The sequence below is a fragment of the Monodon monoceros genome, unplaced genomic scaffold (genome assembly GCF_005190385.1).
Source record: "Monodon monoceros isolate NGI ecotype Baffin Bay Population unplaced genomic scaffold, NGI_Narwhal_1 Super_Scaffold_18, whole genome shotgun sequence".
In the NCBI taxonomy this organism is placed as follows: Eukaryota; Metazoa; Chordata; class Mammalia; order Artiodactyla; family Monodontidae; genus Monodon; species Monodon monoceros.
The window spans coordinates 38,597,881-38,613,308 of NW_021703774.1; the positions used below are offsets into that span (position 1 = coordinate 38,597,881).

The 15,428-nt window shown below is 38.3% G+C and overlaps 1 protein-coding gene across 6 annotated transcripts in view; it reads right to left on the bottom strand.

The window, feature by feature from the left end:
• Positions 1–70: 70 nt before the first annotated feature.
• The window catches only part of LPGAT1 (lysophosphatidylglycerol acyltransferase 1), a 106,585-nt gene continuing 91,227 nt past the window's right edge, over positions 71–15,428 (bottom strand). For all 6 annotated transcript variants that reach the window (XM_029227212.1, XM_029227215.1, XM_029227213.1 and 3 more), the window contains 2 exons: positions 7,244–7,350; positions 71–4,869 (listed from right to left, as the gene is read on the bottom strand). In XM_029227212.1, the coding sequence (XP_029083045.1) occupies positions 4,718–4,869; positions 7,244–7,350 (259 nt within the window). In that variant the 3' untranslated portion in view covers positions 71–4,717. The remainder of the gene's footprint in view (positions 4,870–7,243; positions 7,351–15,428) is intronic.

Sequence of the window (15,428 nt, forward strand, 5' to 3'; positions counted from 1 at the left end):
CAGATGTTAATGCCTAAATATCTCCAGTAAAATACAACCACCCATCCCCACTACTAAGAATTAAAAGCACTTTACTTGAAAAAAATCAACTTTATTTTTTCTAGGTTAAAAAAAATAGAACCAGCTATTAATTTTTGTTGAGAAAATGCTTCTTTTGGTGTTCACATCTAAATTTCTGAAAAGGTGATCTGGTTACGAAAATAATCCCAAATGCATTCATAAACCAGATCCACATGTGACCAGCCCTTTGCAAAATTTAATTACAGTTGCCACAGCCTTTACATTCATTCTTATCATATATTACAACATGCAGATACACAAAGAAAGACAGGTCAACAAGCTAAAGTAAACATTATGGCATCAGGAAAATGAAAATCCACCTGTATAAAATAAATACAACTTTGTAATAACTGTAAAGAAAATGAAAGCACTTAATACAACAATGGCAATTCAATGTACAACTGTTTCATTACCCAATCATGAAATGAGTTACTGTAAAATGCATAGACTCCTTACATGTAAAGAATTTGTGCATCACAGTCATGTGTTCAACAGTTTTACACAATAAAAATAAAGCCATTCAAAATATGTGTGCATACCTCGCAACTAGATTACACTTAAAACTTTTTTTTGCTCTTTTAACTGTTTTAAAAAAATATTAAATGTAAAAATCCTCAAATGGAAATTTGCAGAAAAACCCTTATTTTATTTTCCATATAGCTACAGTCAGCCTCCCCCAACAGTTCAGCACCCTCAGCTTATCCCCAGGGTCCAGTTCCTAATTGTTGGGTACCCATGCAAAACGATTACAATAAAGCACCAACCAGCGACTGTTCCAGAGAACACCTGGCCCCTCTGTGACTGAGAAATGTCCAATTTAGGTGGTTTTGGTCCCAAAGGTATTAGTCTCTACTGTCTCATAAAGTGAACCAGTATACTTGCTGCCCAGGGTGGCTTTGACTTTGCCTTTCATGTTAACAGATGTAAAATTCACAGCACTACATTGCAAAAAAATAAGAAGAACCATTTTTATCCATCCTTTGTGGACCAGAGCTGACATACTCATAATGGTAACTCTGGAAGGAGGTCCTATGTAATGAAGGAAATAGCTGACTCTTCCTATTCAGCAATGCAAATAAAAATTTCTTAAATATAAAAAGAATCCAATAAGGCTATCCATGATTAACTTTCTACGATTATAACCAGGTCCCAATAGTTCAGAACAGTCTGTAGGGAAGTGATTGTCAAGAAACGTTACTAAGACAAATCCACCAGAAGTGAGTAACGTGAGCAAAGAATGAGAGGCATTCTTAACACCGATCCAAACACTATTAACGCTACAGGGATGTTCTGAGGTTTACATCTGGTGATTTAACGTTTCATTTTCACAAAAAGGCTCGAGAAAAATTACAATACCGCCAACTCTTGATTATTCATGGATTCCTTTTCTAGCCCATGGATTATTTAGGCTTTTGTGTTTTCCTCTTCCTGAAGCTGTCTTTCCAAATCTTTTCACTACTCATTAACAGTCATAAATATATAGGCAATAGAAACTAATAAACTCAAATCATTTTTTTAGATTAATATGCATCCCTAGAAGAAAAAAAGTTTGATGATAATAAAAACTCAAACACCTAAATACAATTAGAGTTTTGGCTTACTATGACTTATTACTGGATTAACTATCCAGTAATCTCTAGTTCTTTTACTGTGGAAAAGTAAGGGTTGGTTGTAATATTAACAACTACTTAATAACATGACAGATCTGAATTCATAGCTAGCTTTAAAAAAAATCTATTTAGATTCTCAACTCGTTTGCCCACCCAAAACATCATTTTCCATTCTGTAATTTTCCTTTACCTTCTACTGGCATATAGGTTTCTCCACAATATCTGTATATTTCAACACCAATGAGAGTTTCTGAAGTTAAGCATGAACTGCTGGGGTGGTCACTTCTGTAGTCACTGCGCCTGCCTGTGGCCAAGCAGATGCTCCCCTCACTGCGACTCGTTGAGACCAGGGTCCAGCAGGGAGTTCTCAACCCTCTCTGCTGTGTGAATCTAGGCAGATCAGCTGAGACCAAGAAGTGCTGAGATTCTACAAGGCATAAAACTGGCACAGTTTTATTTTCCTTCCCCTTGACAAAATGTATATTTTCTAAACATCCTTTGATCTCACTTTGCAAAGAAAATACAAATTAGGACTTTTAATTCAGTTCTGTACAGTGGCATATTGCTGCTTCCCTGATTGCCATATAAAAACATGGATTCTCTCTTTACATTCTCTAGTACAAGCAGGAGAACTCCAGTTACTGATAACGGAAAGCACTATCAATGCTCTCAAACATTTTGCCAACAGAAGAGAGAGAACATGTTGATGAAGAATCAAAGAGGGATAGGGCAGATCAAATACACATCTATTTACAACTCACAGATCTATTTTCAAAAGTTAACTCACACATCTACCGGTATTTGTCACTCTACAGACTGTTGAAATGACTGCGCTTGAAAAGTAAAGCATCTTACATAATAGTCTGTTTAACATATACAGTATATTAAACAATACCACGTTCCTTTGGAGCACAGTGATGGCAAAAGTGGCCCTAAACCACATTTATATATGCATGTATGCATTCCTCTCTCTTTCTTTTTTTCTTGGATGGGAGAAGTGGCCACGCTATCTGTGGCTTGCTTAGCAACGAGGAAAAGGTCTATTGGCTAGGACTGTGCATGCCATACTCGACAGTGAGCAACTTATCCTCCAGATGGCTGACTAATCTCTCAAATGAACAATTTCAATTCATCTTGTCAAGTAGTGTTTGCTGGGCCTCGAACAAAAGCATCTTTAAGCTTCTATCCGTCTTCCTATCATTATCCATACCTCTATATTGAGATTGGCTTCACCTATTCACTGTCACTGTAAAACACATAAGGAAACGCTTAGGTTTCCAAAAAACTGCATCTTATAACAACCATTACCAAACTAAACACATTAACACTGTCTTCTGCATTTCACCAGTAGTAGTCTAATATTCAATGAGGTATTTCAGGTAACGCATCATTCTATTTCACATAGGCATTGAATTAACCCTAAAGATGAAGATGCTGTGGGCTTTGATTTGGTGTTGCTTTGCCTTTCCCACATAACTGGGAGAAAATTCACATCTTTCCAGTTTTTTTGGTTTATTGAAAAAAAAGATAACGCTAGCCTTTACTTTTATTTTCTGGCTACTTCTCAAAATTGTCATTTGTACGATTAGTGGCGATAGGGGAACCTACAATGCTCACATCACAGATAACTACCACTGACTCACTAGGATCTAAATAGTTTTGTAGTCCCAAGCTAAAAAGTAGCCTCTCTCTCAACACTGGGAGTGCAGGTGATGGGCTGATGGCATGCCAGCACTTTCTGAGAAGTGTTTGGTTCTACTATGAGGTCAATCACATGAACATAGTGACACATTTAAGAAAAAGAAGTTTTCTAGAAATAGAAACTTGACTTTATCCTTTCCAAAGGCAATTGGAAGAGACTGAGAAGCCTTTTTGCTGGTCTCTCTCCTGGTTACACCACTCTGACATGGGCAGCTCCTTGATGTGCTAAGGGAACACAGGTTCCGGGGGTGCCATGTCACAACTTGTCACCACTGGAAGCCAGCGCCTGGCTTATCTCTTATTTTTCTAATAAACTAGTCTATTTCACCTTAAATTGATCATTCAAATGTCTTACCTTAATTTGTTTCAACCATCCCCATATGCATTTAATGCTAATATGCAAAATGGAGGGAAAAAAAAAAAAAAAAGGCTCTGAGTGGGACGGAAGCCTCAGTGTGGTTGGTGCCCAATGCAGGTAGCGCTGGAGAGCGCCAGAGCACAGACCCACGTGCAGACAGGCAGCCTCTCAAAAATCCCACTCACTGATTACACTTTGTTTTTAGGTTATAGTACGAATCCTTTGCTATATATGCATCTGACAAAAGTGCATCCTGTAAAAGACAATCATCACCCTATGATATGTCTTCTACACAAGAAGATAAATCAAATGACCCACCCCTCATACAAGGGGAAGCACTAGTGCATGTAAACACAGCATTGGACTGAGCTGTTCTTTCTGAAGAACACATTCTAGTACCAGAATATGTCCAGTGGACACTGCTTTGTCCCCCAGAGTATGCTTGACACTGAGCTTCATGTAGCTGTGGAGGACCAGAGTGTCGCTGCGAACAACAGGGAAAGAGTTCTTCAGAAGGTGCCAACCAGCTCCCCTCGAGGTTACCAGTAACACAGCAAGAGTTGGTGGAGATGAGGGCGCTCTACAGCACTGCCTAACAGAGACTACTAGCTAAAAGGAACGGATGCGTCCAACTTTCTGAGCTTGAACTAGATTAACAGGTATATCTGGTGGCAACAGAATTTGTCTCAGAGAGTCTTCTAGGATGATTTTATGATTTCCTCTTCTCCAAAAGTGATGTTTGCTTAAATGTGTGGTGGAGTGTATCTTTTTAAAACATGAAAAGTCCTTAAAACATATTTGCAGGTCATTATATTATTGATCCTCATTTTAGTAGAGTTTTAAAATATCCCAAAGGGGGATAAATATTAATCCATCCATTGAATTTCCTTTTCCTTTTTTTTTTATATTCTGATTTGTACATGTAAAACAATGCACGCTTATGAAAGTCCAAGCTCCTGTGGTGACCTTGACAAGTCCAAGTCAATTCCTAAAACAGGCAATGGTAAAAATACTGAAAGATGCTGTACCACATATAGCCTGACAAAAATGCAAAAGACTGTATGAGAAATAGCCACGTATTGCTGAGCATCATTTCCCTGGAAACAGCTTCCTCATGGCCCTTGGGAGGTGGAAAAGCCCCTAAAAGACAAGACAGAAATATTAACTTGTTTTACTGTGGTGGTAGGTGTCCTAGAATAAAAGTTGAACATTAGTTTAACTAGAGTTTTTTGCTCTTGTTTTTTTTTAAAGCATCTTCTGTGACTTCTTGTTGCTCTTAAAGAGAGATATCATTTGAAATACAATTTTCAAACCGCTAAGCCTTTTCCTGCCTTTATTCTCTGGCTGGTACGCTCCTCCTCCACCTCAGTGAATGGCAGGCTCCTTGCATTCTTCCAATATCAGAAAAATACCACCCATCTAGTCTCCCCTTCCCCCGTCAGTCACTCTTATCTCCGTGTTTATTTCCTTCTTGGCACTTTCCACAATCTGTATTGATTGCAATCTACCTTTTCTTTTTTCTACAGACTGGTTTACTCTGTCTCCTGCTGGAATATAAGCTGCATGACAGAAGGCACTATGGCTGCATTGTTTTCCACTGCATCCCTATAGATTTCCACAATGGCCAGGACACAGGATGTGTGACTCAATTAAATAATTTCCAGGGAATTCCCTAGCGGTCCAGTGGTTAGGACTCTGTGCCCTCTGTGCCAAGGGCCTGGGTTCAATCCCTGGTCGGGGAACTAAGATCCTGTAAGCCATGTGGCGAGGCCAATAAAAAAGAAAATATTTCCAGAATAGCATATTTTATACTAATTCTTCTATTTACAAATTAAATGTTTTTGCCACAAAAGGGGTTGTAAATTTCTGATATTATTTTCAAAAGGCAGTATGGTTTATGGAATATGTCTTAATAATAAAAAGGAGAAACACAAAGTAAACAGATGTCTGTAAATTCTCTTCTGGAAAGGAAGGCTAGACACTTTGGAGCAATACTACCTAAGGTCATCCTGAAAACACTCTTCAGCATTTCAAATAGTCTTTGTCCTTGCTGATAATCCCCTAGGATAAGCTGATTCAAGAGAGGATTTGCTTCTCACAAACAATTTACAGAGAACGCTTTTAAGTTTCAAGGTCTGTTATACAAATAGCTTTCTTAAAAAGAGTTTCTATTATTGTTGCTACTATTTAGGCCAAATATCATAAAGAGATTGAGATTGAAAAAGAAGACAGATCTTGCTGGCCTTTTAATCACTTGATGCCTTCTTAGATAGCCATCCTATCTCATCTTGAAAGAAATTTCTAGAGTAAGACCAAGGAATGCACACAGCAGAGAGAGGCATCTTGTTCAACTAGTCTTACTAGGAATTCTAATGGCATACACAATGTCTTACTTCTGTCATATTAATATGCACTACTCCAAAGCCCCAGGGTCGGAAAGTTGAGGAAGGAATCCTATTGAGGACAAAGTGAAACAACCCTAAACATAAAGAAAAAATCCTTAGAGGTAATTAACAGTATCAGCCTTTGCTTATTAGTATTAGACCTTCTATAGTCTGATTCAATATCTACTTTAATTCTGTACCAAAAAAGTCTAGGTGGGAAGAAAATTGGGCCTGTACTAATCTAAAACCCCATGGCTATTCTCAGGCCCGGGACAACTTTCTCTTCATCTTTTTATCCCTATTGCAGGGTCTAGAAAATAGATCCATGGCACAGCTAACTGTGAAAGCACTTTGGTATGCCTGGTGTTCTACCAATGTTATTTCCTTCTTTCCTAACTTCCTTTTTTTCCTCCCTCTCCCCTCCCTGCCTCCTAGGTCTTTTTCGCTCATTGTAGTTGTCACAGAACGTAGAGAATATTGAGTATAGAAAAGGGATCTTAGGGTAAATGTCTCCCTAGGAGAAAAATGTAATAAGGTTATATCCATGCAAACTTAACATGTAAACTTTATCCCTCCATGTAAAGAAAAGAATAAAGCTTGTGAAAATGCAGTTATTGATTTATTTGGCCACACAACATGCAGGATCTTAGTTCCCCAACCAGGGATTGAACTCACGCCCCCTGCAGTAGAAGTATGGAGTCTTAACTCCTGGACCACCAGGGAAGTCCCTGAAAATGCAGTCAAAAGTGACCTGAGACAACTGTATGGTGAAGGTATCAGTCACACAATCAAGTACAATGCCAACACATGAATGATACTTGCTATCTCATAAAACAGACCATAGAATCGTAAATGTATGCTGGCCGTCTTCCAGACTGTGTGCTCTCTTGAACTAGATCCATTTATACAAGGGATACTCACCATGTGATCTTTCCACACTGGCTGATGAAGAGCCTGAATAAATTTCACATAAATTTGTCTTTATAAAAATTCTAAGCTGAAATTCTTAAATACAGAAATACTGTGATTCCTTTAGGGTATCTGAAGAATCGAAAAATGGTTATCTCCCCTAAAGTACATCTTTGAAAGTATCATAACATCAGGAACATGTATAATAGGACTCTGTGTACCTGTTTCATAAAAATGTGATAAGAGGTCCTCTTTTTCAATAAAACGCTGATAGAGCCAGTCAGCAAGGTTATCAGTCTCCAGGGGTATATCTTTAATTGGAAAGATCCTATCAAGAGTCAGAAAAAAAGCAAAAACTACTTTAATTCAGAAGTCAAAATCATTCAGAACCACAACTTAGCTTTAGATTATCCTATATCTACAAATAATTATTGAGAAATACCTGTCTCCCCATGTTTGTAGGTTTAAGTAGGAATGGTTTTTGGAACAGGTGAAGTTGTTTTTTTGTTTTTGTTTTTGTTTTTTTGCGGTACGCGCGCCTCTCACTGTTGTGGCCTCTCCCGTTGCGGAGCACAGGCTCCAGACACGCAGGCTCAGCGGCCATGGCTCACGGGCCCAGCCGCTCGGCGGCATGTGGGATCTTCCCGGACTGGGGCACGAACCCGTGTCCCCTGCATCGGCAGGCGGGCTCTCAACCACTGCGCCACCAGGGAAGCCCAAGAGTTTTCTTTTTTATCATGAATAAGAGTTGCATTTTATCAACTTTTTCCATCTACCGAAATGCTTATATAATTTCTCCCTTTATTCTGTTAATGTGATTAATTAAAGGGACTGATTTTGAATGTTAAACCGAACTTTCATTCCTGGAATGTATGCTCTCGGTATATAATATGATGCATTTAAAATATTTTGGTGGGTTAGTCTTATATTTATAATCATGTAAGAGATTTGCCTATAAATTTTCCTTTCTTATAACATCCCTGGTTCAGGTTTTGGTATCCAAGTTATGCTGGTCTCATAAAACAAGCTAGGAAGTATTCCCTCTTTTTGATGCTCTGAAATAACTGCACTTAATGTCCTTTAATTTTTCTTTTTAATGGCTGTAGGACCTGAGATAATGTCCCCTTTTTCGTTCCTGATATCAGTAACATGGACCTTTTTTTCCCCCTTGATCAGCCTTGCCAGGAGCTGATCAAGTTTACAGTGTTTTCAAAAAACCAATTATTTTTGGTGTCATTATTCCTTCTATTGTATGTTTTCTATTTCAGTAAATTCTCCTTTATTATCCCCTGTCTTCTACTATCTTTGGATTGCATTTACTTTTCTTTTTCTAATTTCTTGAGATAGATATTTAGATCGCTGATTTTCAATTTTCTTCTCTTCTAATGGAAGCTTTTAAGGCTATAAATTTTCCTCTAAACACAGATTAAGGTGTATCCCATACATTTTTATAGATCATATTTTCATTATCATTCTGTTAAAAATATTTTCTAATTTCATTGCAATCTCTTAATACACAGTAAACATTAAATTCCTCTACTCACTATTGATGGGCAGTTTCTCATCTTTTGTTATTATAAACAATGTTACAATGAATAACACCGTGCAAATGTCCATTCATATGTGTATATCTATAGGATAAAACTCCAGAAGTGAAACTGCTAAGTCAAAGGCTAAATGTATTAGTAATTTTGAAAGATGTTGCTACATTGTCTTCATAAAGATTAGACCGCTTTATACTAGCAATTTATGAGAATGCCTCTCACAGAAAGATTTTTAAGCTGGAGAATAATAAAATCAGAAGGCTCTGATTAGGTATAGAAGATGGCTAGCAGTGTTTCACAACTGGGATATGCCAATTTGGGGACACATTCTTGGGAATCCATCTATGAGCTCTCTTTAAGAAAATAGATATGTTATGTTTTCATTTTAATATTAATCTTAATAAAAATATTCTGAATCATAGATAAACATGTGAGTAAGTACTGCCATGTGACTTTGGTGCCTATGTTTATAGTCATTTTGGCACAATGCAGTACTACTTTAAAAGGCCAGAGAAGTTAACGGGGGGCATACTTAAGAGCAAAATCTATTCTTTCACCTCTTAAAAGTCACCTCTCCCTGTGATCTTTAACATCCATTAAAATAAAATGAGAGAGGGGCTTCCCTGGTGGTGCAGTGGTTGAGAGTCCGCCTGCCGATGCAGGGGACACGGGTTCGTGCCCCGGTCCGGGAAGATCCCACATGCCGCGGAGCGGCTGGGCCCGTGAGCCATGGCCGCTGAGCCTGCGCATCTGGAGCCTGTGCTGCGCAACAGGAGAGGCCACAACAGTGAGAGGCCCGCATACCGCAAAAAAAAAAAATAAATGAGAGGAGTTCTGCTTCTTGTAATTGTAGAGTAATTCATAGGTAACAGTTATAAATTCTGGACAAAATGCAAAAAGTAATTAGTGGAAGGCACTGGAGAGTGACTAAAGGCAGGCAGATTGGAGCAGAGTCAACACTTGGCAGACAGGAATGGCACTGGTTTTCCAGTTTTTATAGCTTTTAACCTGAGAATAGTTCCCCTATGTAAGTCTTACTGGTTGAAGAATCGGAGGGCAGAGATTAGGGTGACCATAGCAGTTGTAAAGTGAGGAATCCCAGAAAGAAGTAAGCACTGAGTGGGAGCCACGACTTCTGAGTATAATCCCCACTCAGATCTCTGGGTAACCCCTGAACTATGTATGTATGAGGCAGACTCCAGCAGAATAAAGCCAGCGGACACAGGGAGATGCCCAGAGCTATGCAGGAAATATAACTATTCAGGAAATTTAATCATTTGTTTATTTTTCTTTTTGCCAAATTAAATGTCCTTAATATTTGGATTTTTAGGAAAGTCAGTTAACATCATCCTGATACTAGTGGAATGTTTTGTTTGTTTGTTTCTTCCGTGGAAGTGCTTTTTTTTTTTTTTAAATTGTAGTATAGTTGATTTAGGGAATGTTTTAAAATTAAAAATTTAAACTTAAAAATCAAATTTTATTTTTTAAATGAATGGTATTACAAATTACTGACTTTTTACTTTTAGATAATTTAATACTGTCTTAACACAGTTTTGTAATATAAGTAGTGCTCTTTAAACTATTCACCTCTACCACACTAGGTACAGTCCAATGGTTTGGGAAATTATTTGTATTATTATTATTTTTTTTTTTTGCGGTACGCGGGCCTCTCACTGTTGTGGCCTCTCCCGTTGCGGAGCACAGGCTCCGGACATGCAGGCTCAGCAGCCATGGCTCACGGGCCCAGCCGCTCCGCGGCATGTGGGATCTTCCCGGACCGGGGCACGAACCCGTGTCCCCTGCATCGGCAGGCGGACTCTCAACCACTGCGCCACCAGGGAAGCCCTGTATTACTTTTTAACCTCTAAAAATATACTATTTCTATAAATATAAAAGCAGGTCTAATCAACCTAAGGATAACTAAGAAAGAACCATAGAGATAAAGAATATCCTTGGGCTTCCCTAGTGGCGCAGTGGTTAAGAATCCACCTGCCAATGCAGGGGACAAGGGCTCGAGCCCCGGTCTGGGAAGATCCACATGCTGCGGAGCAGCTAAGCCCATGAGCCACAACTACTGAGCCTGCGCTCTAGAGCCTGCAAGCCACAACTACTGAGCTTGCGTGCCACAACTACTGAAGCCCACGCGCCTAGAGCCCGTGCTCCACAACTAGAGAAGCCACAGCAATGAGAAGCCCGTGCACAGCAACAAAGACTCAATGAAGAGTATGAATGAAGAGTAGCCCCCGCTCGCCACAACTAGAGAAAGCCCGCGCACAGCAGCAAAGACCCAACCCAGCCAATAATAAATGAAAGAAAGAAAGGAAGAAAGAAAGGAAGGAAGGAAGGAAGGAAGAAAGAAAAAGAATTTCCTGATTTCCTGAAATAGTACTTAAAGCAGCTTTATAAGGAGAAAAGTGACATTGAATATAAGGCTGAATTAATAGAGGAAGTTTGGGTTTACCAATTAAACTCTTGAAAGAATGTGGTGAGGTTGGTGAAGTACCTATTGCTTTAAATGGGGTGAGTGTGGGAGTGGGGCTGTGTTTTAACCGAAAACCTACCCTTCCATTCGCCTAGAGCAGCTGGGACATTCTCTTGCCTTAGGAGGCAGCCAGGAGGGCAGACCAAATGCTCCCTCAAGAGCAATCTACCTCTATTACTCCGATTCTTTGGTCACCATGGGATTAAAATATTAAAACAACTAATCTTCTAATATGGCAGAGTGTCAAATGCACTGAATACCAGTCCTCTTGGAATCAAATAAAAGGAGTTCTTGTGGGATATAAATAAATAACAGAAACAAATCTTTCCAATACCAATAGCTATCCAATGAAAACTTAGCTCTTAATTTTCAAGAAATAAAAATTATTATCAGTAATCCAGAATGTGCTCTTAAACACAGAGTATTCCACCAAAATCCACAGTATTAGATTTAAGAGCACTAGAGAAATTATACTTTCAAAAAAAAGATATAAAATAATGCTTAGCTGGCACCTTATACATTCTCACTAGAATTTTCATGCCACAAAGACTCCCAAACGTGAGCTAACAAACACCATGGCTAAATCCTCAATTCAATTATGCCAACCACATATTAGGAGCTAATAAGCACTGAAGAAGATAAACTGTTTGTGCTTTCTAAAACCTAATAACCTAGCAGAGGGATCAGACAAGCAAAAAGTCTAAAGTCAGAATGTGGTAAATGTTATATAAGGAGTTTAAACAATTTCTGTGTAAGTTTAAATGAAGAGGTGTGCATGTCTACTTATGACATAGGCTACACGGAAAAGGCATCACTTGAGCTGTCCTAAAAGAGTCAGTAGGTTTAAAAAACTTAAAACAAATTTTTAACAATATGCATATAGCTTTCAAGAATCAGAGCAGTACAAGGTTCACAATGCAAAATAATAGACCTATTTTTTCCCTCGTCAGATCCCTGTTCCCCAGATACAACCCCTTTCAGCTTTCTTTTGCTGTTCACTTCCACATTGCTTATAAACATGCTAGACTGTCCAATTTAAAGTGTATTCATTGACTTCCTACTAAGGAAGATAAGGATTTGGCTTTCTTCTACCTTTGTCCTCTGCTCCTTTGGCTTCCTCCTCCTCCTCTCCTACAGTTAATAATTCCTCCTCAGTGCCAACTCTGTCCTTCATAACTATGCTTATTAGTTTATGTTCTATTTATTTTCTTATGTGTCTGTTTCCTCTATCAGACTGTGCTATGCTCATCTTTGCATACCCATGTGCACATCAGTGCCTGCTCCTTTGTGGGAACTCAAGTTTGCTGAACTGAATTAAATGCAAAGTAATCCGCCAGCATAAAACATGATGAGGTGCCATCTGGAGACAGCCACAATACCACAGGTACAGTTAACTGACACCACCAGGGCTGGTATGACAAGAATAACTCAGAAATGCGGAAACTACTTGTCACCAAAGATAGATTTATGGACAAGAACAGATCCTGTCAAATTTAACGTATCAGAAGATCTCCCAGCACTCAATTCCCAGAAGTTTTGCTTTGAGCCATTGTCCTTAGGTAAGCTGCTCAGGCCTCATCCTCAACATTCTAAAACGTAATATTTGTAGCTTCCTCCTGCATCCACTAGAAAGGTTTAAAAAAAACCCCACTCAGCTATGTGAAAAAAAATTTCAGCAACTCAGATATAAACTTTTTTCCACTTTAATAGAGGAATAAACCAAGGCTCTAAGGTAGCAAACCTAGGGTCATATAGGAGAGAATTTTGAGTGACTTTTTAAGGTTTCTGTAGAAAGGGAGATGGCAAATACTCAGCACCTAGACTACTGCTTCCCTTCACAGTCAGGGACAATTGAGCCTGTTACGCCTTCCCCTTGAGTCCTGCTCCTTGAAAGAGTCAAAGCCATAGCAAACTAACATGCCACTTGAGGGCATAAACAATGAGATGGCATTGTTTACACCTCAAATTTATTTATTATATCTTTTATCGTATTACGTCCTTTGAGACACAGATGCTTGCTGAATGAACTGAACTATCCAGTAAGCAAAATATAAGATTGGTATATTTGCTTAAGAGAATCACTATTATGTTTTCCATGAGTCTAATGACATTTAAAAATTTTTCTTAAGGCTTTTTTTTTTAGAGTAGTTTAAGGTTCACAGCAAAATTGAGGGGAAGGTACAGAGATTTTTCCATATCTCCCTAATGACTTTTAAAATAATTTTTATTTTGAAATAATTTCAGACTCAAAGAAAAGTTACAAAAATAGTACAAAGAATTCATATATATGCTTCACCCAGATTCCCCAAATATCATTATTTCCCATATTTACTTTATCATTCTTTTTCTCCATATATATATTTTCTGATGTATATATTTTCTGATATATGTATATATATACATATATGTATATATATGATCTTTCCTCAATTTTTGAGAGTAAGTTACAGATGGTGTGCCCCCTGAACACTCCCATGAGCATTTTCTAAATACAAGAACAGTCTCTTATATAACCATGCTGCAATGATCAAAATCAGGAAATCAACACTGATACTATTACCTAATCTACAATCTACAGATTTCATTCAAATTTTGCCAAGTGTCCCACCAATGTCTATAACAAAAAAAAGAAAAGAAAAAAGACAGAAACAAAGGAATAAAGAAACAAGAAAAGAAACAAAAAAAAAAGGTACCATGCTTTAGGAAGAGGAGAATAGCAGTGAAATAACACAGGGTGAAGTATCAATATCAATAAAGGGAATATATTTTTTAACATCTTTATTGGAGTATAATTGCTTTACAATGGTGTTAGTTTCTGCTGTATAACAAAGTGAGTCAGTTATATGTGTACATATATCCCCATACTCCTCCCTCCCACCCTCCCTATCCCACCCCTCTAGGTGGTCACAAAGCACTGAGCTGATCTCCCTGTGCTATGTGCTGCTTCCCACTAGCTATCTATTTTACATTTGGTAGTGCATATATGTCAGTGCTACTCTCTCACTTCATCCCAGCTTACCCTTCCCCCTCCCCATGCCCTCAAGTTCACTCTCTACGTCTGCATCTTTATTTCTGTCCTGCCCCTAGGGTTCATCAGAACCATTTGTTTTTGTTTTTTTTTAGATTCCATATATATGTGTTAGCATACGGTATTTGTTTTCTTCTTTCTGACTTACTTCATTCTGTATGACAGATGGTTTTCTCAGAGTATATGCCCAGTAGTGGGGTTGCTGGGTCATACGGTAGTTCTATTTTTAGTTTTTTAAGGAACCTCCATACTGTTCCCCATAGTGGCTGTATCAATTTACATTCTCACCAACAGTGCAAGAGGGTTCCCTTTTCTCCACATCCTCTCCAGCATTTATTGTTTGTAGATTTTTTGATGATGGCCATTCTGACCAGTATGAGGTGATACCTCATTGTGGTTTTGATTTGCATTTCTCTAATGATTAGTGATGTTGAGCATCCTTTCATGTGTTTGTTGGCAATCTGTATGTCTTCTTTGGAGAAATGTCTATTTAGGCCTTCCACCCATTTTTGGATTGGGCTGTTTGTTTTTTTGATATTGAGCTGCATGAGCTGCTTGTATATTTAAGAGATTAATCCTTTGTCAGTTGCTTTGTTTGCAAATATTTCCTCCCATTCTGAGGGTTGTCAATAAAGGGAATATTTAATAGGCAAATATACTCCAGGTAAGAAGTAATGAAATCTGAGCTAGGCTATGGCATTGAAATAAGAAGAGGGAATAGAAACAAACATTGCAGAGGTACCTTTCATAGGAAATGGCGGCTGGATTTGAGAGAGAGGATAAAATTTTAAAGTGTAAGAGTCAAAGAACTCCAAAATTTTTATTCTGGGTGAGGGCAGAATGATGTCACCATAAACCCCAATTGGAAAGCCAGGAGAAACAAGTTGGTGTGAAGGAAAATGAGTTCAGTTCTAGACATATTAGGTTTGAAGAAGCAACAGGGTATCCAGGTGGAGGCAAGGAAGTTAAGTGAGGATTTGGAACCTGGCAGAAAGACTGAGAGCTAGAGGTACACCTACAGAGGATCCACTGCTACATAGTCTCCTATTATGGACTCAACCTCCACAGGAAAAAAAAAGAGGACTAGAAACAGGCTCCTAGAGAAGGTCTATACTTAAGTAATCTCTGTGTGTTTGTGTGTGTATTCCTGTATTAAATGGAAGGTTAGACAAAAAGACCTAGCTAGCCCTTTCTACTTCTCAGATCCAATCCAATGACTTCATGTAACTAAAATATAAATAATGATCAGTGAGAGTTATGCTTAACCACTATTCACTTAAAATTTAAACTCTAAGAATTTTTTTGAAAATTTGGGGGACATAATATTTCCAACAAAACTTAATTAGAAAACG